Below are 25160 nucleotides of genomic sequence, written 5' to 3' on the forward strand. Positions count from 1 at the left end.
TGAATCCAACCTGGTCAAACAAGCAATTCGCTGTATTAGTAGGCCGAGCTAAAACAAACAGCAGCAGAGTTGTCGCTCGCCAGCATGCTCTGGCTTTGGCAGCAGAAGCTTATCATGTTCAAACCCAGGCTTGGCAGCATGCAATGATTTACAACAGCATTTAAGTGAATCTAATAAGCAGAGTGAATGCTGCCCGACGATTTGGCACGGCCCGTGCTTTGGCCCTAATCATTCAAATATTTTGGCAAAAGCCAATGCCTGCTCCTCTCTAAAAGAGAATAATGAGACACGGAGCTCTTAATCACAGCAGATCAGTTCAAATAAATAAAAAGGGAATCAAAAGCATTCTTCGCCGAGGCAGCCACCATCTCCCTCCAAATGAGCTGACAGCCAGCCAGAACTCCGAGATGGAGACTTAGCCGCGAGATGCAGCAGATTTTCCATGACTACAGAATAAGTGCCTCAATATTGGCAACAGTCCCAGAAGAAATTGGTGCAAATTTCCTCAACTTTCATCTTCAAAGATGCTATACAGATAAGAAAAAAACTAGAATATTGATGATCTTGACTGAAGGAATGAAACGCCCAAATTGAGTATCTCAGAAAGAGTAAATATTGTGGAAAAGGTCAATATCAATGACATCCTTGTCTGCTCATCAACACAAAACACTTGCAAATGCCTTTAAATGGTCTCCACTTCTAATTTTGCAAGCTATGCAACCGCAGATTGCTAACGTGAAAGTGGTTCAAAAGAAAACCATTGACACCTTACACAACAAGAGCAAGACACAAAAGTTCATTGTGTAAGAGGCTCTGTGTGCAAACACATCAATAGACAAGCGATGGGAAAGAAAATATATTATAGAAAAAGATGTCCAAGCAATACAGGGATAACGGCGCCTGGATGGAGATTCACAACAACAACCACCACGCAATTACTTTTTCATTATATTCCTTTTTTTTTTTTTTTTTACAGTTCTCATTGATTTTTCACAGCTTTTTAATTGGACACTCTTCCATGCAACTCCAATCACACCTCAGATGCTTTTTGGAACCCCCCGCAGTAGCAATTGGATAGCTCTGACATCTTTTTTGGAGTCCAAAAACTACCGCAGTTGTCTTGCCAATTTTTTTTCACTGCCAACATAAGCCCCTCGCGCTCGACACGCGCTCGTTCTTCCTCAGACAGCCTTTCGAACAAACGATGCTGTCAGTTAACAAGATGGAAAAACATTCTGTTAATTTTGCCTCCCGCCCGTCCTCAGCGAGAACTCGGAATGGGCTCGCACGGAGACGAGATCACAGCCTTCCTAGGGGAAGCCTGACATAAGACAGGCTGGCGCTGACATGATGAGCCTGGAGACTGTTCGCAAAATCTTGTGATGTCACTTCCTACACTCGACAGCTCTGACACCCCGACGCGGGGTTCTCGGTAGATGAGGAATAGAAGGAGCTGCTGGAGTGTTGGTGGAGGCGGTGAGAAGCGGAGGCCAGATGGAGTCTTGATGAGAAGAAACACTGATGCGTCGTCTGTACGGCTCTTCTGTTTTCTTTAATGTTCCCGCTTTTATCAGCAGTCTGAGCTGTCAGCGGTAATCAAGCTTGTAGCAAAGAGCTGAAGAGACGATAAGCCCGGCCTGTCAGCGCCACATCCACAGAGGCAGACACATGCTGCTGCCTTTCCCCTTGTCTTTCTTTATGCATGATGGCAGGCTCCCCAGAGAGAGGTGAGGAAAATGCACAGAATGAGACGGATCATCCTCGCAGAGAATGCTATTGCTTCTCATCCCTCTTTAAGGTGGGGTGTGTTGTGTCAGACTATGGTGATCAAAGGATATATTGTAGGTTAATTAGCACAGCATGGACCCCCCATATGCTACTGTTTTTAATGTTGCAGTAACAGATCATCATCATGACGACTGCATGAAGAGTTGTTTCAGTTCGGGAGCAAGACGATTTGAGACAATATACACAAACAAAGCGATACAATTTGATATGACATGGTAAAATAGCACAAGGTCTTGGAGCAATTCCATCGAGGACCAGGTCAGGAGGCAGACCTTTGCTATCGTACAAGCCTAGAAACGATTGCATTGTTGCAGGGTTCACGATACTTCAATATATTACATATCGTAGATAATATTAAGGCTTGCCTGCAGCAATGGCACACAAGAAAAATATCCAATGATTGTCACATCATTCCTGCCAGAGCTTCATCACAACAGAGATGAATACGAATCACATACATGTAAAACATGGCTCACTGCAGTCGCATCACATTTATGCCAGGTGGCGTGTGACAAATAAATAATGGAACTAAGGCAGCAGAATGTCACCGGGTATTTGGTTACCAATTATCTTTCTCTTGTTAGGATGAAAAAGCTGTGCAATGTTTACCATTAAGAGACCTAATTGAATAATAATAAGAGGCTCCACCTGTTCTGCTAGCAGAGGTGATTTGGATTTTTTTTTCTGCCTAATTCTAAACATTGGTCTGAAAAGCCTCATTCTTCGCAATATAAAATAATGTGACCTAACCTGTGCACAGGCTAACCACCTTATGTTCCCTGCCCTACCTTGGGTGTACATGAATAATGCAGACCAGGTCCCTAAGCATGCACACAAATGAATCAATAAATCAGCTAGGTCAGAGCAATTGCATTAGACCCCAACAGGCACAAACACACACATCAATTCTGGTGTACACGTGTCGTCGGCGCTACATGTAGTCGCCCATTTTTAAAAAGAAGATTTTGCCTTCCTGATCAAGTAAAACGGATGTGAGGAGAAAAAAACCACTCTGCAGTGCCATTATAAACACTGTGAGGCATATAACAATACACTTAAATTCAAATGACTTTGCAACTTTTTATGAGAACGCTTCCAAAGACTCCATGCTGCTTGAATGGTCCTATGAAATTTAGATACTGTCTAATGTGAGTTAAGGTGGACAGTATTTGTATATAATCAAGTAAACTAACTGTTTTATTTATCATAGCTTAGTTTTGTGCCTCCGTTACGAGCTCATAGTCATTTCCCCTTCGCCCAATTACAAATGAGTCCATTAGTCTGTCTGCAGTGAGCCCTGTGCTGTCTCCCAGTAATGGCTTGTGAGATTTCCATCATAATCATAATGACTCCCAGAGTAGCCATGAGTGCAGATGGAAGGTTGCTCATAGGTAATGAGCTATCTCGCGACCCAAAGGGCACTTCTTTGCGTTGCTATTTTGAACTGTATGCCTACACATTTGGTCGCTTAAGCCTATCCATTACAGTTCTTCTACAAAAGCATCTCCCTATACATGTATAAGCATAAAGATTTCAATGTATGAAAAGACCTAGATACATTTCGAAAATTGGTGTTTTTTTTAAATAACTATAAAGCACAAGTGCAATATATCGCGTGTGCTTCTTTTAGGTGGTGATAGAAAATGGTAGATGGTCGAGAGTATTGTTGATGGATTATAAAACGGGAGTGTGGGCTGAAAACTGCAGTTGTTAAATCACCCAAGTCAAGTCTGACACTTGCCAGCTATCAGCAAATGCCATCTGCACATTAGCTTGCGTGCTGACATTCTGCCGTCGTCTCCTTCCCTTCGCTGCGTTGCATTGCCAAGCAGAAATATCATGGCCACTAGTGCCAGCGTGACTCACCTCTAGTTGCCATTCAAAACACACCCTGTCTGTCTTGGCAGTATGGCGGCCAAATTATCTGCGTCTACTGACAATTATTCTCAAATGGCACAAGTGAGCTGGCTGCCTGTAGGCCACAAAGCAAAATTGGGGGAGGTGATTGGCTGATATTAACATTTGATCAGTCGTTTTAATTGACCACAGGGGTATTAAGGCATCTTTAGATTTTACGATGGGATGTCTAATTTTACGATGGGATGTCTAACTGAAGTTTGTCTCTCTGTGTGAGATGTAACGTGGTGACAGTAGAGTAGGTAACTTTCTATTTTCGGCAGGAACGTTAAATTGTTTCACTATCGGTATTGGTTTCTGCATGAAACAGAATTAACAGTGTTCAATGCTTGGAGTTCTAGTCTACAAAGAACAACTAAAGGTTGGAATGATGGTAGTTTGTCACGCCGAACTATTGAATTGCCCATTTACTAGCTTTATTGACAAAATGATATACAACATGGTCAGAGACAACCCTCATTGGTGTTAATTTGTAAGGAAAATAGGGCGCAGATTGATTGATTCCTTATTGCGTTGACGTTTAAATACGTGCCAGGCGGCTTTATGAATTCATTCATCTCTATAAGTTTCCTCAATTCCACTTAGGCCTCATGCAATCTGGGCGAACCCTCTTATCACCTCATTTGTACGAGAAGACTATCAATTCCTGCGAGGCATCGTGGCCCTGGGAATTAGGTGGGACATACCCAATTCGAGTGACAGCGTACTGATTACGTAGCCCAAACACAGCCCCTCGGCAGATCACTTGGGCGACCTCTATTTACAGTTGTTATAAAAAAACAGTGGTGTTTTATGGCATTTGTAGCCTCGCTCGCGATCACTTTAAAATATCCTCATCATGAGTCATTGATGTATCAAGACGATGAAAGTTAAAAGCATTTAGCCGGTGCCTGGCTCTGCACATCGGCCTCATAAAGCCAGACAATGGCTGGTCTTAATAAGAAAGCGAATGGATCCCTTGAGTAGAAAGGAGCCATCAAGCTGGGGAATTTCATTTAATTTCCCCGGGGCCGTCTATGTCTTGTACACATAATTAGGGCCCAACGTGCAATGCTCCTTGTGTTTTGTCAATAATTCCCAGAGGAGCAATCAGGATAGGGGTTGGACATGCCTCTGTGACCTGGGCTACTTGCAACAAGCTCAGCCACCTAATTACACTGCCTCTAACAAGCGGTGTGCTGGTGGCACTTGCAAAGGGAATGATGTTTGATGGGGTGGGGAACACTGGTCTACAGACCCTCCTCAAAGCCCCTCATGTCATTAGAATTGTTTGTGGTTGCCGCCATGCATGCTGGGATATATATCATTGTCTGTCTATTCGATCTCGCCTGGATTTAGCTTATTTAGGTCCGCTTGGCATGGTGACAGCCGGAAGGCGTTTTATGAAAAGATGCTTTTCATAAGAACTACTCATTGCCAATTGCCACCTTTTAATGGGACCAAAATTTGGACATCCTTGCTATAGCGCATAAAGTATCATTCACGTTGAACGTACTAATTCCATCTGGAACCCAACACGGCAGATGGAAGAACACTTTGCTATAGAGATAAAGTGGTTATGTGTGGGCGAGCTGAGACTCCCTGAGAGGAGAGCAAGACAGAGCACGAAAAGTCGCCTGCAGAAAGCATCGTCTTGACCAAGAAGCATTAAAGAGGCAGAGGTCTGTGAGAGTCAACTGTTCAGTGGCCAGGAGGAGTTAACGTGTAGGTGAGCCAGGCCTTGACTGACATTGGCCGGACAGAGTGAGATGCTTTAACCTTGATGTGTCTGGGAAAGTTGGCAGAAAGACACTGAGCGATGAAGACGGAGTGCATGAGTGAAAAGTCTTAGGCACCCTAAAGGGCTCGCTGAATAACAACAAGTGTTTTTCCCCCTCAATTTGAACCTGACGTCTGACGCCATACATTATTGAAGACCAGTAACTGGAAACGCTGCTTCATAAATAGAGATGAGCGCAGACACCTGAGGAGTTGACACAAACCTGGGGATAGCTTCATGAAGCGCACTTATTCGAATACGTTTTGGTTCTAAAATTCAATACCATTTTACAGTCGTTTTCAATTGATCGATTCACCATGGAAAATAGTCATTGTAATCGGAAATTGAGGTACAAACTACAACATGAATCGGGAGTGGATTTTCACAAGCTCTCAGTCAAAATGAATTATTATTATTATTAATACACGAGTACGAACTTGGCCACAATGACAGCAAAACTCACAAGTCAAGGTACCACTGATTTAACATAGGCATGACTTTACTTACTTACTTTAAAAAAAAGTAATACAATTCATAATAAAGCTTACACTCTATGCTACAGCATTGCTTCACGTGGGCAGTCACATGAAAAAGGTTTGATTGATGGCGATATTTTACCTAAGACATTTTTCTTTTTCAGGTCAGGAAAGATGGAGATTGCATTTATTTTCAATAGAATGAGCATATTAGTCAAACAATATATTTGTGTTTTTTCTTGCCAATTCAATTATTTTTCACTCTGCGTTCTTAGTTTGCACAAATTGGATTATTGCTTTTGAAATGGCGACAATCCCCCCTGCCCTCCATTCAATATCAAGGACTATTTTTAGTTTTGCCAATCGCTGGCATTAGACAAATTTTATTGCCGATTGTAAACGACGGATGAGTTGGATGTGAGAGGCAGGTGTAAAACTAATGGAATTAAATGTGTAATACGTCTCAAAATTAGCATTGTCAAGTTGCTAGTCCTATGTTGGTCCTGGTTTTGATAATTTGAAATTTTAAAAGTGAGAGTATAAGCACTAAGGTTTTTCACTTCAGTCTTTACTGTGCAGTAGTTATTTGGACAACTCAAACTGTTTCACAAAATGTTGGTTTATGGATGGGTTACTTATTACTATAACATTGAGGGATATCAATAAACTTGTCTTCTGTGGTCTCCTGATTTTTTCATCTAAATACTATGCTGCTAAATGTCGACGTTTTACAAAGATGGTTGGGTCATTAGCAAGGTCGTTCAAGAATTGGAGGCCATGTTACGTCCTCTCCATTACATTTTAACCAATCCACATTCAAAACGCACACCACTAAGTTACCGAGAATGAAGGCTTTTAAACAATATTTTCAAAAATAAACCCGGAAGACCCCTTATAAAACGGCCCATTTTCATGTCCCACTTTAGCTGTGCTGGTACGAACCGAAAAGACACCTGTCAATGATACAGTTCTTGATTACAGCTATTATACAGTCTCTCGAGGAACATTTTAAGACAACGCGACAGAACGAGCTCGACTAACGACTTCCGATTTGCCTTCAAAGCAACTACAACTTGGCAAATTGTCAAAAGGGTCGGATGACATGGCACACATGTCTTTGGTTCATCCGTATTCAAAATGGTGACTCATTTCCTGTTTATTTGCAACGGCGGAGAGCCACGGGAGCAAGGATTTGCCATTTATTGGATGGAGGGGAGCCGTGTAGGTCTGTGACACTCGCTAACCTTGGACAGGGCTACTGGGACTGGTGCGGGTATCCATCACTGTGGCAGCTTTGAGACCCAGAGCGAGGGTAAAGCCACAGAAGTTGCAGGGGGAGGGAAAAAAGCTAGTAAAAATTTAATGCACTCCGCAGAGCGGTCATGTCATACTTGGTTATGGAAAATAATCCCAGATGCCTGCAGTGTTCAAATGGAGCTATAATGTGCTCGCCTCCTAACCCGGGCTGACAGCCGTGATGTACGACCACCATTACCGGAAAATATCACTTCAACTAACCCGTGATCCGGCTCCGCTAAGGGTCACATTATCCATGAGGAACAAATTACACTCCCCCAAAGTAAATACAAATTTCCTGCACTGACTGAGTACAAAGCACCAGGGGAGGAGGAGGAAGAGGAGGGGCCCTTTACGTTACCTATGACAACGCTCGGCAGAGTGACAAGGATGATAAAGTACATGACAAATCACTGGCTGACAGGATACTCTAGTGCAATCAGCCTCAGCCTCAACCTAGTGAGCACCCACTCAAGCCTGTAAACACTACTCTCCTCCTTTGGAGGGGGCAAAACACATAATCTTTTAACGCTGACAAGTTGCTCTTTCCTTTTTATTACTCTTCCTTCCCACTGCAGTGCAGGCAGGGAGGGAGGCACGCTTGGGCTGGATTGTAAACCCATTTTATGTACACTGCCGCCAAGTCATTGAGAAACACAACTCTTCACTGAGAATTACCAGAGGGCAAACACAGCAAAACAATAAAGGAAGATAAATAGCAAATTTTATTTCATGTCAAAGACAAACAGGTTTGGACTGCTCCAAAGCGCCCGCTTACTTCCCTGCCCCCAAAGGACTACACGCATGGCCATAGATTTCACTCCAAATAAAGAAAAACTATTCCAAATGGAGAGTTTGCCAATGCTGGCTCATTAGGTAAACATTACTCGTGAATAAATCATTTTAAAAAGCGCTGCTGTGATCAAGCCTGACTGCTGAAAATATGACTGATAATCGGATTTAGTGCATATTCGAACTCAAGTATTCAGGTAGTCGTCTCAAGAAATCACTTGAGCATAAAAGAGTCTCGACCAAAGTGCTGTTTAAAATATTAGGATGTCAAAGAGTTGCTAATCGATGACACTTAAGTCAATGATTGAAATGGAATGTTTATTTTTATACATCGGAGATGTTGCTCGTCTTTGTGTTAGGAATATTGTTCTTCCTGTACTATTTTTAGGCACTCATTACTGACTCAGCTATAGACGCTCTTTCGTCTATATTTTTATGACATTTGGACATGAGTCCTCAAAGAGTAAATACTTGCATCAGCAATACCGATGACAGAATTTTACTGCCGTATCGGGGCCCCAAGCAATATTTGTGTTGCGTCGTTGGAGCAAAGGCTCTGACACACAACACCACACACGGCGCACATTTCCGAGATCCAAACGGCGTCTTATCAGAGCCTGGCACCTCCAGTCGACATACGCCGAATATGATTTCTCTAGGGGACACATTTTTCCATTTCCTTTTTTTTCAAGGGAACCAAAATAAGCCACGTTTGTCGCCACTGGAATCCATTTGACCCCTTGAAACCATCTCACTATTTTCAGTACCCCCTTCTCGACTGGGGCGTTGCAAATTCGATCGCGTGATCCGCGGAAAGCAAATCACAACAGTGGAAGCGGCCTGGCGGGAGCAGATAGTGACAGAGGTGATGTCAACTCCCGAGGACTAAAAGCGACGCGCTTAAATGACTACTCCCTAACGACAAGGGCGAACACATGAGTCTGTCGCCGGGGTCGCCTATTTACTAATTCGCTCCTCTATTACTTGAGCACACAATTAATCAATGACAGCAAGGTGCAGTCCAAGCTGTTCTTCAGAAGCAGGAAGGTACGCCCAAGTGAATTAATACAGTCAAGGGCGGGATTCCAGGGCACTGTGCTCTCTCTTGCGTTCAGGAACAAAAAGGAAACGAGAGAGACAGGACCGATTGAATTGGACAACACTGAGTAATGACTCAATTTGCTGCTCTGTCTAAGCAGGACAGGCAGAAGGCATTACTAAACCATCAGAGTGGATCTATTATGCTAGTTAAAAGTCAAGGGATCATATCGCTTCCTTTTAAAGTAAGATATGCTGAAACAAGAGATACTTGGAGGTTCCGGTGAAACGAAATCGCTGCTTTTTTAGCCGTAGAGAGCACTTAGCGTTCAGTTGTTCTTGAGAATTTCTACCAAACTTCAACATTGGAATGAAATTTCTTGACTTTAAAGTTCAAGTACTGCCATTTTCTTCCCTAAACACGACATCATTGCCTATTAAATGGACAATTTACATAAAAATGGACTCTTGTGTGTGCGTGTTTTAAGTAAAAAAGACCACGAGAACGGTTCATACATAAAGAAGCAATCTAGCTAATACCAGACATTGTTTCGTAATGGCTTTGTGCATAAGGAAAACCCTCAGTTTGATTTGAGGATAAATCCTTTAAACCCAGACAAGTCTAATTTAAATTGTGCATGTCATTAAGAAAATCTCTAATGAATGTGGAACTAATTAAAGAGTGGTAATATCTATTAATAGCGTGTTTCATTCTAATTACAGCAACTGTCAAGCCTAAATGATGAACAATGAATCTTATTCCAAAGTGATTTGGACACCCCCCAAATGGTGTGGAAATGTTAGGGGGCTTACCTTGTCTTCCTGGTCGCTCTCCGTGTCACACTGTAAGAGAAAGAAAAACAAATTAGATGTCTTATGACACACTGGCATGACATTTTTCTTCCAATCTAATCTTTCCAATCACATTGTACCAGTTTTCATTGGCATGCAGCAATATTTCAGTGAATATGGTCCGCAAAACAATCTTAAATAGAGCCTATATTCTGTTGTATTTCTCAGCTTTACCACAAGCTGGAGCTAGTCTCTTAAACGGTGCCTGTACAGTATAGGAAACTGTTTTACATAAATATGTTAAAAACATAAAACAAAGTTTAATCTGATAAAGAGCAATCTCGGTAGTGATTTTCTTTTGACGTCACAGTTGCGATAAAAACAACCACAAATGTTATTCCATATAGCGTGTTTTTACTTGAGGCTGGGAATGAAAAAAGGGAAGACAATCTTGTCAAGGATAAAAAGTGGTTAGATTTCATTTTTTTCCCCCTCTTCAAATTTCAATTTCAAGGTCCACTTAATTCTTTATCAACTAATTAGTGTCATGCTGGGTGACTGGCAGCCTCCAAGTTGTGCATATGGCTGAGGTGCAGAGAAGCACTGAAGTCAGTAATGAAGAAGGCACTGGGGGGGAATATAGGCATCGTATATTTATGTGAGGGGGAGAGGGGAGGGGGAGGGAGATGAGCATGAAAAGATTGACAGCTCAGGGAACGAGCGACAGACGGCACTTCTGTCTTGGCTCTCTTTCCCCTTTTTTTGGCTTTAATCTATTTTTTTTTGCTGATCTGGACCCTCCAGAGCTCAAAGGTAGAAGGCCGGCCATGTGGCGGGTATGTTTCTCAAGCAGGATGCTAAAAAGGGGCCATGCGAGCTCAGCAGGAGCATAGCATCCAATTTACAGGCCTGTCCCTGGTGCCCCCAGGGGCAGCCGGCGGCACGCTGCCATGATGGTCAGCTACAGCTACTCATAAATTATGCAGAGGCAATAAACGCAATGGGCAAACGCTCTTCAGACGCTCCCTTGCCCTTTATTTCTCTCTCACTTGTTCTCTTCCCACTTCCTACAGCATTCCGACATCTATCCGCAAAAGGGTTTAAAGTTAAAATATTTCTCCGCGGGATGCCATGAAAGAAAAGTGAGTCAAGATTCCATTTATAAAGGAAGGTTTTGAATAATTGGCAAAGACATCTGCAGGAAATGATTATAGACAAAAAAATTGCAAATTTAATAATAATCCCTTTATTTGTTCTTGAGTTGTGGGGTTAGGGTTAGCGGTGGCGGTAGCTCCGTCCATGCTTGCTCGTTTTGGGTTTTTGCTGCTTTTCTGTCTTAATGATTTGATTTGGTGATTCTCAATGATCCCATTTACTTTGAACTTTGCGCTTTTGCTTTGTTGTTCTGTCTAATCACCCTCTTGCTACTGCCACAATGAAATTTCCCGAATACGGGATGAATAAAGTTATCCAATCCAATCTTAAGAAAAACATAGCGGCCAACAAACAGACCTATAGAACCAGTCTGATTTTGGTTGTCTGATTTTCCACAAGTGTATTTGCTCAAGAAATAAGGCAAGTGCAAATAGGTCAGAAATTCGTAAAAACGTGATTGCTTTTCTTTACAAGTAATTTATATTTGGAATAAAAGTGACATATTCGCTTTGGATGTCTCTGGAGGCCTCCCACACACAACCGCCTGGCATGAGGATGCAAAAATATCAGAGTATTAAATCCCACAACTTCAATCTATTGAGGCCTGTGACACCAAACCGAGTACTCATTAGCGACTCCTCCAACGGTACACGCGTGGCAACTGGAACGCGGGCGTGCTCCAGCTTTAAATAAGTACGATTATGGGCGTTTTATCTATCAGGTTAGAAGCAACGTTCCTTTTTTTTCGCTTTCCCTCTCGCGCAGCCGACGGCTTTGATTTCCTCGAGAGAAGCCGGCCGGAATGACTTGCCCTTGCTTGTGAAGCAAATGGAACATCCTAATGGAACTCATCGTATTACCCGATGCAAAAGTGCCATAGCTCATTACTTTAAGATAAAGGGATATCATTCTCGACGGCAGGCAGAATTGACTTTCTGCGCTGCGACTTGATGATGATTTAATCAAGCGCTCTCTTTCACTTCTCATCCCGCCGCCTGTCGCATTCGCAGGTACGGCTAAATGAAGCGCTCACATTGCAAGTGGGGGGAGAGAAAGGAAAATAAATTGCTATCATTACATTCTTTTCCAGAGAATTGCGGTATGTAAATTTCCCAGAGCAACAAAAGGGACTAAAAGGGAAAACTTAATAAAAATGAAATACCTTTTACAATAACATTAATAAAAAAAAAAGCTTGAAATCAGGCTTGACATTCAAGCACAGTGTAATCATCCTTTAAAAGGAAACGCTTTGGTATAAAAGGAAAATGGTCACAAGTAATAACTGTATAGAGATACAAAAAATATAGGCATACAGAAAAGCCTAAACTATCACTCACATTTATGATCACAGATAAGTTATCTTTGCAAAATAAAATAGATATTTTTGGGGGAGTAGAGACATAAGCTTACATGTGCGATGTGAAAGTTTATTTCATACATCTCCAGCTCAATTTACCGTATTTTTAGAACTGTGAGACTGGGACTGTAATTTAGACACAAGTGCGACTTATATATGACTTTTTCATCAATTACTTTTACTTTCAAAGTTGGCAGAGTTGTTCAGACATCTCTACAAACTATACTGATGATGAAAACTTGGTACTGGATTTGGTAATAAGTTGGGGTAAGATCGACTTTAATGAACAAGATGTCGTTCACGCTGCAGGTCAATTGGAATTTCTTTGCCCACATGCAACTTGTATCTGACAGAAGTCCAATTTTCAGGTCCAAAATGGTGTCATTTGTATGGGGATGAATATCTGATATCTCTCCGAGGGCTCACAGGTAATTGTGTTGAAGACATCTTGGCAGAATTGTGTGGCTTGGAATTGGAATGAAAGACAGAACGAACAAAATGACTCACACAGTGTAAGTATGGTTTTGTTTCAGCATGAGAGCCCCAAAGTGTTTATGACAATTATGTTGACTTAGAGCTCATGCTCAAATTTGCAGAATGTAAGTGAAATGTAAAAAGAAAAATGGTCTCTCTCTCAAACACTGGGAGGTCATGTCTACTAAATAGGAGACATTCCAGAGGATTTACATTTCTGACAAAGTGAATATTGTCTGGTGCCATGAGTAAAAGCATAACAGTGGTGCCATTGAGATCGCTCTGACAACCCGAGCTAGGTAAATGCTTCTAACTTAAAGCAAAAGTCATGTACAATAAAGCAAGTCCGACTCCAGGGAGAGGGGAGCTGACAAAAGAAAGTGATCTGTACTCAGGCACATTATTTTCAGATGGCGGTATTTTACTATATAACAAGAACCTTGTGTTTAGTTTAAGTAACTCAAGAATGTCAAACATTAACTTCATCTCTAAGAGCTGTTGATCTTGGCCTGTATCCGGACCACTTCTGATTACCCCGCCGCTCTCACTGGGGTCTCGCATTTGGTTCCTATAAATTTCTCTGCTCTCTGTTTGAGCATAAGGCCTTTACTTAAATTGCTCTGAGTCAGAGAGAATTATTCTTGTCCTAAATCCAACCCATATGTGAAAAATAGTTCTTGAAAAGCAGAGAAACATTAGAGCCCGTAGAATAAACGTCGCAGCTTAACTCTCACCCGCAGCTGCTCGGATTCAGGACTGAAAGACATTTCTGAACTGCAAGTCTTAACCACATCACACATAGAAAAAGAGGCACGCCAGGCCAGAATTCCCATCTTAACCACTGAGGAATCCTCTGATCGAAAATGATGAACATATGATGTTTAAAATGTATTCAAAACAGTGACAGAACTCAAAGCATTGATTAACGGTCAAAGCGTGGCCTTAACATGCAAGTTGTTGCTTGAATGACTACAGGGTAAATCGTTCGAGATTCTAATGCACATTTTAATAGATCTGGAGTACCACTCACTACAAATTACTATCCAGATTCAGTCAGGCCCAAACGCAATAAAAAGAAGTGGCAAGTCTCTTTACTTGCGGCAATTCAATAAAAGACGAACACAGTCGCTGATGGCCACGGTTTGCCTGCCGCCCAACTTCCCTTTCTCCATTTTACACCCACAATTAGAAACATTACAAAAATAATCATGACGTTGTCGTGTGGTGTGTGTGGTGAACACTATCATATGTACTTCTGCGTTAAAGACATCAACATTGTGCTGGAAACATTCTGGAAATATGGCATGGTTCCTTCATTTTTACTTGTCCAATTATAATTGCTAAACTAATCAAATATGCCATGAATCTACTCTAAAGCACTTGTACCGACAAAATTCGGATTTTTTCGTCTCTTGGGACAAAATGGTCCCACTCGAGGCTTTTCGGAACCTGAATATTTCGTTAAGTCGAGGTGCCACTGAATATATTTATACATACACACACACACACACATATATTCTTTAAGCCAGAATGAGTGAAATAGGCCTCAGGTGAAGCTACTTTCTGTCTATCCATCAACATGACCATAGAATTAATTCTGGTTGATAGCGGGCATATTTAAGCATCCCTTTGCTCACAGGATGGTGTCTGTTAATCTAGGCGAAGCAGGCGGTCCTGAAGGATGGCCGAAGGGGTTAATAAAAAGAGGCAGGGCGCTCACATTGGTTGCATGCCTGGAAGCTGAAGTAACAGCAAGTGGGATGGCAGCCAGTGCCAATTTGATGGGGTGTTGTCAAGGGCTTCTCACTCCCACCTTCTAACAGCTCCTTCCAGATATAGCTGCGCATCCTGATGGTTTTCGGATACAAACAGTCACAAGGCAAAAATCCCCCCACCCTCCCTCCCGGCCCCCCTCCTGCTGCATTCTAGCATTCTACTCCATCTGCTGCTGGGGCTCGCTCGCCGTCCACCGCCTGCCTGTCACAGCGTGTGTGGAAATTAGCTGGGGAGGAGGTGCTCGCTTGTGCTAATTACATTTTAATCATTGGAAATGTGTTGGCAAATCAAGCCTTGATTGCCATCTTGGAGCCCAGAGCGCCTCTCTGCCGTAACGGCGTGATGTGGCAGTGTGCCTGTCCTACTGCTGGGCACGGGCAATGGTACATCCATGATTCATGAAGGTGAGAGGAAGACGGCATAAATAATTTCAAAAAATGGCCAATCGTTTTCTAATTGTGGCCACACCAATCCAAATCATGTCCTGGACTTATTATCAAGGGAGCAATGATGATGTTTCAGCTAGATGGACATTCCCTTCATAGGTCTGCTTTCCATTAGCCATGAACGCAAAGCCACTTTGGCTTAATGCCATTTTATGAATCGGCAATCATGTTACCCGTAGAGATTTGGAATAAGCATGAGGGAGTGTGAATACTCAAGATGCAAAAGATTACTATGGTTTCTAAATGAACCTTGAAGCTTGTGGCTATCAATAGAGTCAATGGTAACCAATGCTACCCTGCTTTGATTATCTAAAGCACGCGTCTCAAACCGATTTCGCCGAGGGCCGCAGTGGGTTCTGGTCTTTGTTCCAACCGATCCAGTGCCGACATTTTAACCAATCAGGTGTCTTTTAAAATAAGTAGTACCTGACTTTAATTAACTGATTACACTTGCAAAAGGTATCCTTTTGTTGAGTTGGAATGAAAACCTGCACCCACTGCGGCCCTTTGAGGACCGGTTTGACACCCCTGATCTAAAGTATACTGTTTGGTCCATTCACATTAGGAAAGCTTGATTCTAAACTGTCATGTTATCATGTTTTTGTTGTACTGGTCCAATTCGAAAACTAGTGGTCAGGGATTAGTCATTTATAATGCAATTAAAAAAGCAATAAATAAACGATCTCTGAATTATAATTGTGTCTTGTCTAAAATAATAAGCTGAAAGATATATTGTATTTAAATTGACCTACTAATTCCTATTTCCAGACGCTAAGCCAGCGGATCTATTTTTTCTAATTAAACAATTGACATGTAAGACACTTTTATAAATAAACATGTAAAAAGTTCAGATAGTTGAACGAAATGCAACATGACATTTGTGACTGGGTCAGATCATTAAAATAAGATTGGTTCCACAGTAATGACATTAAACATGTAATTTCCACAGCATCTGCGGAATGTCAAGCTGTCTCATAAAAGAATTGGACACAAAAAGCTGGAAGCAAATGAAAAGGAAAAGAAAAACAGCTTGAGCGTCTACGTAGTCACATCAGGCAAAACGTCTTCTCAGCGGCCAAAAACGTTTCGTCAGGACGGGCCAGACTTTTGTCTGGACTAATTTAATCGGGTCTGATCCAGATGTTCAGCAACAGCCAAAAGCAGCAGACCAACATCTGAATGCAATTTCCTTTCAGATGTAAAGCTTTATCCGCAAGATTTGGGATTTGACTGCAAACTTGAAATTCCAGTCACTGATGAATTTGAGCTAAGGGAGGGATGACATGGGAGAAGGGCAGAAAAATGAAGCCTTCCATGAAATAATCTAAACTTTATAGCCTGTGACCTCTGGTTTAAATACCCTGGAGTGCATTTTTAATATATTATATACTGCTTTCCACTCGCTGGCAGACCATGTCTTAAAATCTGGAATTTATTAATTCCATACAACTACATCAGTATGCAGTGGATGTAAAAAGTCTATTGCCCCAAAATACTTTTTCCCCGCACCATTAATATGATCTGGGGAAAATAAATCTTTTTTTAAGAGGTAAAGTAAAAATAAACAGCTAGAATCAGGTGTTGGCAGACGTAGAGTTGGCATCCTTCATGGTGTTCATAAATACAAAAGAAAGTCGGACTATAGCTTGTGTTGAAAACTGAAAACTGTTGGGAAAAAAGACAGAGTTGTCTTTCTTTTAGTCCGGACCCAAATCTATTGGGTCTGGACATTTTTAGGCGCAATCATGGATCAATCACTGGACAAACTGGTTTGGCAATGGTGAAATACGGAGGTTAACAATCGCAGAGCTCCAGCTTGCAGTACTCATGCTCACGTGGGTACGGTTCATCCAACGGCAAGCATTTGCGGGACATTTGGAGAATCAAGAGAACATTGTTACGGCTACCGCCGAATGATACAATAGTCTAGTAAGTACAATTACCTGACGTTATAACAAAACGATCTTTATACATCTATTTGTCTTTCTCAAAGGTTGCTTTCCTGCTGTCAATGAATAACCACAACATCGAGTCCCCCCCACCCCCACAACCCCCCGTCCCCCACTCTACTCAGCCGGGAAAAGACGGAGTTGGGGGTGTATCCGGATTAGGTTCTGTGACTCTAATCACTTAACTCCTCACACCTGATGGCACACTATTAACTTTGAATATCTCCAGTGACCCCACGGGTCGTTGCCCATCGCATCAAGTTTTTATTAGGGAATTTTCCTCATCATTAGCCTAGGGTTGGAAACGAGCCATTAATATTCATACTGGCAAAGCAAAATGAGGTCCCACTGATTTTCTATCATCAAGGCTATCTGTACAGCTGCCGCTGTTAACAATCACCCCTGTGCTGCACATTTGCCATGTATCATTATGAGGCTCCATAAAGCCCCCCCCCCTTTTTTTATAGATATGCCATGATGGGAATGAATGCAAGGTGGTAGAGGAGGAAAAGGCCAGCAGCCAGCTGACAGCCATCATAGAGTAACGGCCCAGCTTTGCCAACAATCTGCCTGCGAGTCTCAGGCAGAAGGACTGGCGCCGTCAACCGCTAACAAGCCCTGCAGGCTCTGCCAGAGACACAGCTGAGGTACGGAGAGGACCCAGGAGTCCTCACGTTGGAGCGCATGCTGTTCGTCAGTCCGCCCTGAACGAGTGACGTGCTAAGGCATTCGCAAATATTTGTAATTTTCCTCAGCACGATGACATCGGAAAACACCTTGATGGAATGCAGTTCAATTCAACAATGTTAAATTGACAGGATTTGACACTGATAGATGCCTTTATAATGTCAAATGTACAATAAAGTTCAAATAAAACTAAATATCAATCCTTACCAGTTACTTTAATTCGTAAAGAATGCAAACAAATAAGCTGATGTGATAGGTAATTTAACAATGCACAGCACATTTTTACTTCTACTTCAAAATGGTGTATTGATATTAAAAACAGCACATGTCATCAAAAACTTTCTCCAAATTGAGGACATAAGGTGAAATTTGCCGAAAAAACAGCTGCAGCAGCTTCGGCACTGTCTTTTGGATAATTAGAGCCGCTACGGGGGAAAAAAACACTTCGTTATTCTCCATCCCTTTGCGAGCTGTCACAGACTACATCTGAGTCGCCTCATTATACAGAAACTATTCAAATAGAAGCATAGACTACACAATCCTGTCACTGTCTCGAACAGATGCAAACAAGCAAATATAAATAAACATTAGCTGTTGTTCAGGGCTGCTCTTTGAGCTGTGAGGCTTACAAAGATTCACTTTGTACAGAGTAAAAATATTTATTTTGAAAGACGCTTGCAAGGCAAAACCAAATTAAAAGGAGCCCATGCTAAGTGCTAAAACAAATTACTCGCAGCGCACTAAATTATATTTGCTCCTCCATCAGTGAGATCAAACGACTTTAGTTTGACTCCACTGCTAATGATTTCCTGCACTCACCTCCTGTCGTATCCCATGGGTGTTAATAAACACTCTGCTTTTTGTTTGTATATTTGTTTGTTTGGGCTATTTATACATTCCCTAGGTCTAGGTTTATCCAGATTTCCCTCCCTCACGCCTTCCCTTCAGCCGTGTTGTCGGTGCCAGTGGAATAAGCAGGATTTCATGTAAACCAGGTCCTGGAGACCAGTAGGTGGGAACGGCTTTGGTCAAGTGATTTAGCCTTTCATTTGGGATGAATTAGCATAAATAGTAGACCAGGTTAACAGGCTCAAATTCATGAAACGAGTACTTGATGTCCAACACCTTCCACAACGCAGTTGAACTGACAACTCGTGTCATGTGTATTGGTCCCGTTTGTTATTTGTCAAAATTGACGAGGGAGTGACTTAATCTGACAATTTACTCCCAAAATGAGCTCAACTAAACTAAGACAGGCGATGTATCAGTTCACAAAGTCATCCCACTCATTACAAACGGATAATTTGTGAATGAGCGAAGACTAACAACACTTCTATTCTTATCGTTCCTGTCTTTGAGTCCTATTGCTAATATTATCCCATCCACGTGCATTTTTCAAATACATACCAAACCAATGAACATCCCCAGAGCGAGTATACCCCAAGAGACATACCACCTATCAACTATGCTGCGTGACCGATCAACTGAACAGAATCCGTTGGAAAAGTCCTCAAACAAACTCGGTGGACAACAAAAGGAAGGATAAAATTTTGACTGTTATCAGAGCAAATCATCAAATCTAGGCTGGTGATCACAGATTATTGTGAAAGAGGATGTCTTTACTGAGAAAAAGCCAAAATTTCAGCTGTCACAAGAGGCACCAGTGTATTTCTGGGCCACTGGTTAGTGCTACCCTTGTGTGTTGTTCTAAAGTCTCTGAATAAGCAATTGTGTGCCAATAAAAACTGACCTACCCTTAGCTCCACTCGAGAGCTTTCAAGCCAACTCAGCACACAATATCCCGCATGCTTTATTACAAGCCTTCTCTGGGCTTTCTTACAGAATAAAGAGACTCGGAGGAGGAAAAGGAAGAGAGGGAAAAATTCCCCGTGGAGTGTTTTGTCATACATAATTACTCTCCAATTATATGGTCAAAATATGGCATTATGGGGCACTTTGTTGTCCAGGCGTGCTGGCTTTGATCAAACAGTGATGGAATGTGGTTCACATTAGGCGGACCCATGGTTATGCATGTTTCCTGTCATGAAAAGGATAACATTGAGGTCAGCAGAGCAAGTAGTACCCCCTCTCTGGGAGCAATCGCGGTCACGCACAACCTCTAGGGGGTACTTCCCATCTTGCTGGTCACAGGAAATGACAGCTTAGATGAGAGTTAAGTGAACATATTTTTTATTAGTTAGCTTTTAGTCTTTTAGTGTATTATTACCTAATGCTTAAGAAGTTTGTTTTCCGGACTATAAGTTGTTCTCCATTTTACTATTGTTTCTTTAAGATATGTTTGTTCTGGATTCCTGATAAAAAAATGTAAAAAGCCCTCCCAAAAATGCAACGTATATTTTGAATTTCTTTCCAAAAATATAGTGAGAAATAAAATAATCTTGCCTCAATTGGATTTACTCCAAAAAACGTAACAAAAAACTAGCTACAAGCAAGCATTTAACTTAGAAATCTCTGACCAGAGGAGGAATTCCCGCCAGAATTTGGCTGGTCACTCCTGAGGGATATCTGTCATGCCAAGGACATGGGCATGTCCTCTTTCCAAAATTCCTCTAATCTTACTTCTCTCAGGCCTAGCTTCTTTGGTAGACATGGCCATTTGTGCATCGCCATTGGTAAAACTGGCAAATGAAACCACTGGAACAATTCTACCTGGATCTGGGCTTTTGGTTTGAGGGTTCGAGAAGCAGGAGGCTGGATATGGTGGGGTGTGGGATTCTCCCGCTGTTTCAGAGAGCCACTCCATAACACTTTCCTCATAAGCGCTCCTCCAGAGAGCTGCGGGAACGTCTCAAAGCCATCTGGGGGGAAGTGGAGTGTGGCAGAGAGCAGCTGGACGCTTACAGCTGCTATTTAAGACTTGGCAGCACACCTTCATATCAGTCAGTCAGCAGGAAATGTAAGGGCGCAGTGTAGGGCAGGACCTAACAACAGATGGACGCAGCTACACCTTTCTCAAGCAGTCTAAACTCAATTTCTACATTGACTTATAATTGTGCATAAATTAAAATTGAAATACGGATCAATGCTTCAGACCGAAGAACCCAGCTATGAAACACTGAACTGCTATCAAATGGCACCATGTCAAAAGGTGAAAATGACACAAATCACAATCATCAAGAAATAATTGTGCAAGCTTACAATGTCAAAGAAAGACAAAACATCAATATACACTTGGTTTAAATGTGTTCAATTGAGCTGCCAGGGGGAAAAAAATAATCCAATGGACATAACCAGAAAAAAACAGAACTGCCCATCAACAAAAAGCTAACTTCTTCCCACATTCTCGCAGAATGTCGATTGACCGCCAGAGACTACACGGGATGTTTTCTCACAAAGCTGAACAAGCCTGGAGTCTTATCCAGCTCCCCCGAGCTCAACCACCCTCGTGTGAAGCTATGTGCAAAGGCTCCTGTCAGGAGAACATTAATTAAAGTGTTAAAGGTAGAAGAAGAATTGACTTCCTCTCTTCTGCAACCTCCCAACCACTAGAAGCTAGCAAAGCCAGCTGCCCCCTGAGGTTAAGTCTTCCTCTGGCTTAGGCCTGGGAGGTAAACGGAAAAAAAAGCCCCACTAAGACCAATTAAGGCCTTCACAAGGAGACTGAAAGGAAGACAAATGGAGGCAGAAGGCCCGATTACAAGAAACCTTTGTACAGATGTAAAGCAATTAGAGCAGTCTCAGGGGCCAGACACTGTGGTACCTATGAGTCATAGATCCTGCGACCAGTCAAAAGTCAAAACAATTCCTCCATTCTGTTTAGGGCCCAAGTCAGCCAGTGTATTAGTGTCATATATCAACTGATAGGGCGAGTATTGGTTTCTGTAGAGCTTGGAAGCGATGGTAGTCTGCCAAAGAGAACCACTCCACCCTCCATTATCCCTCTCCGAGAAAAAGGACTCTATTATCCATTCAAGCAGGGGCTTTTCGATAAAACAAGAGCAGGCAGGAAGTATAACAGTGCTCAGATGTCTCATTCCACTAGTCAAGTTTGCCAAAGAGGTCATTCAGATAAAAGCTGTGTAATTATACTGCACAGTACACTTAGTACCGGCCAGTGCGACTATTACCTCTACTTGACAGAGGCATAGAAACAAATATAGAGTCGCTTTTGCGCTGACAATGCTTGTTGAAGAGAGTACGATAATCTCATGGATCGCGAATAACAATTTTCTATAAATTCTACCCAATCTAAATGGGCTCTTTGCTTTTGTGACTGTATTAATTTAACGTGAAGGTCACATTTGAAAAGTGACTGAAGCCAGAGTCCATCCACTCAGACAAGTTGATTGGAAAGTTTGGATAAATAGTCTACTCTTGGGAGGTCCTCACTCTTCCGTGAAAATTCTACGTACGAGCACACCATTGTTCCTAAATTACACAACTCAGTCAGGTTATCAGCACCTAATTGAGGTCTACCGTTAGTGTTTATATATCATCAGATTAACGATTTATACAGTACAATCCACCAAGGGTATTTTTCTCTCCTACTCACATCGTTTTGCATTTTTGTTAGCATTGGACTTATCTTGACCTTTACATATCAAGCCAAATTTGTTGTCGTTTTGAATACATACATGTATTTTGGCAGCAAAACTGCGCATAGCAATAAACAGCTTCATACTGGTCGCTATTAGAAAGTTAGTTTTACGACGCAAGAAAACAAAGCAAATTAGGTGCCAACTAGCCTAGGGTGTTCCCAGCTTGTCTTCACAAGCCAGCTACAGCTCACAATTGACCCTAAAAAGAACAAAGAGTACACACAATAGATGGATGGATAGCCTAGTCGATAATTAAGTGAAGCAAAAACCCTCCTTGTGACCTGTAATTATGAAATAATTTTGACAAATTTAAGTCTGGTCTATAATGACCTTCTTCTTAGACGACCCATGGCCCACTGCGGTCCTTATTAATAATGGCTGCCCTTAAAAAGCAGGTATAGGAGAATAAATGTGCGGCTGTCACTGTGTGTAATGGGGCTAATAATGGTGTCCTGTGTGGCGCATAATGAACCCCCCCATAGAAACACTATCTCTTCTGCTATGGTTGATGAACACAAATTTTCCATTTTCTCTTTCATAGCCTGCCAATGATATTGCAACAAACCTTTTTTTTGCTCGTGTGCGTCCCCATTTACACACGTTTTGTGCACACAATAAGCACATTACACACACAAACATAAGTCTATAAGTCCAAATGTCGACTTTACCGAACAGCTCTCCCTTTCCAAATTTGCAATATGCAACGTTCTACATTTTCTAATTTATCTTTTAACATTTTTTTGGTGCAGCATTATCATACGAAGTGCCTCCGTCGGCATTACTGATGAATAGAAAGTGTAATTATTTTTATAAAACAACAATTTGGGTCTTTGTCTTCCCTTGCTTGATTCGGATGGAAGTGAAAATTATACTTAACTTCATATATCAAGCTTGTCTATGTTCCGGGGTACAGCTGGTTAAAGACTTACACAGATGGTGCATGAAAATAGCAGCTCTGATTTTTTTGGAGGTGCATGTCGACAGGCATATGGCTAGAGTTCATACCAAATCAGAAAAAAATACTAGCCTGAGGGAAAGCAAAACTATCCAAGACAGGGTATAATAGGAAACAGAAGAAATGGGAAACTGACAGAAAGATGTTGAAATTCCAGCAATATGATAGTGTTTTCTCTAATTTACTGTGGGACCATTCCGATCCTCGCAGTCTTAAAAAAACGGAGTCAAATTAACAGTGAGTGGAGGAGATAAATTGAGTTCTGTTTTAAATCAGACACAAATCAAATGAACCAAGGGGGCGAATGAGGGAACACGTGCCTCGGGTGCTCTGGGAAAATCAAACTATAAAGCGTTGGCCAAAGCTCACGTCCTTTTGTCTTCAGCCAAAAGATTAGAGATGAGGACATTTTGCGGTCAGCGAATACAACGAAAAAAAGTATGAGCCTATCATTTGTGGGATTTTATATCAATAAAATCTCAGAGAAGTCAAATCCACAAGGCAGAAAATCAAATAAAAGGCTCATATCCTGCGTAACCTCACACCATGAAGTATTTAGGCATCTTCTGCATGGTCAGGCTCTCCTGTTGGAAGACAGTTTGAAGGAATAAAGTTGCGTGAGCTCCTAAAGCAAAGCCAGATCAAGAAAAATGGCGCAGTCAAGAGTTTGGAGCGCTATTACCACGAGAAAATGTCTGATGAGAGGCGTAAAACGTAAGCGGGAAGGATTTTACTAACTGTCGGGCGGTGGGACTCAAAAATACTCACTGAGATAAGTTCAAGGGCCGTCAAAACCATTTAAGCTAGTCAATTCTTATCATACATGCCAAAGTATTGCATAGCTTTTGAATAGTATACAATTTTTTAAACTATTAAAAGAAAGCAAAAAAGCCAGTGCCCATAATGTACTACATATATGGATGCCAAAAAAAATCATTGCAAAATGGTGAGAGACATCTCTTTAAAAAGATGATTAAATTGGCCTGTTCCAAACAGAAAGCTTTGAAAAATATAGAGCACCTAAAGAAAAATGAATGTGAACCTGACATGAAAGTGAGGCCAAGGACGTCTTATCCCAAGCGTTAAGATTGCTTTCGCATCAAATGATTAGTCTCATCCATGCTAATTATACTGAATGGAAACTAATTAAGAGCAACTACGTGTCCGCTAATGAGGATTTGGTGCTGTGTCCATCTTATAACATAATTTGCACTAGCTGCAAGCTACCAAGATTTTTCTTACAACATCTTCTGTGACTAAGTGCCATGACGGCTTTACATTATCAAGCATGCAACAGTGGGTCATTAAATGAAAAACTATTATTGGAAGGGCAATTCATTGACCTTTTTTCAAAACAGTTTTTGAGGAACTCCATACTTCCTCCCCAGAGTGGGAGAAGATTATGGGGGTACACACTTCTAATGTAGGCCAATGGAAGTAACCGCACACTTCTGCTAGACAGTTTATAACCTGAAATTTTCCTGACAGAAAACAATAATATTATTTCTAAAGCCTGGTAATGACACAAAGTAGTAATTCTTATACTAAGTTTATGTGCATTACCAGATGTTAATGCACAATGTGTGTACGTACTATAGATGGACAGCAGATATGTGACAGTCCACAAGCAAATGTCACATCTGTCTTCCATTGACTTGGTCTTACTTCACTTTTACAAACCCTCCCATCATCCTTCCTGTGTGGGAGGTCGTAAATACTGGACGCATTTACTTCAGGATGGAGAAACTCCAGCCCACAGAGTGCTTCTATCAGACAGTGCTTCATGCTAGTGGTTGAACTTTTGACCATAAATCAGTCATAAAACTTTCATCTTGCCTAGGCCATGGGGACATTACATGTGAAGTGTGTGTCAACCACTTTCAGAAAGAACTGCCAAGACTCAAATGTTTGTACCAAAAAGAAACACTGAGTCATGCATGATGT

At 41.7% G+C, this 25160-nt stretch overlaps 1 protein-coding gene across 14 annotated transcripts in view; it reads right to left on the reverse strand.

Moving 5' to 3' along the window:
• Positions 1-25160, reverse strand: part of auts2a (activator of transcription and developmental regulator AUTS2 a) — a 152877-nt gene that overhangs the window by 60739 nt on the left and 66978 nt on the right. For all 14 annotated transcript variants that reach the window (XM_077591962.1, XM_077591965.1, XM_077591963.1 and 11 more), the window contains one exon: positions 9880-9909. In XM_077591962.1, coding sequence (XP_077448088.1) covers positions 9880-9909 — 30 coding nt within the window. The remainder of the gene's footprint in view (positions 1-9879; positions 9910-25160) is intronic.

This window comes from Stigmatopora argus, chromosome 22 (genome assembly GCF_051989625.1).
Source record: "Stigmatopora argus isolate UIUO_Sarg chromosome 22, RoL_Sarg_1.0, whole genome shotgun sequence".
NCBI lineage: Eukaryota > Metazoa > Chordata > Actinopteri > Syngnathiformes > Syngnathidae > Stigmatopora > Stigmatopora argus.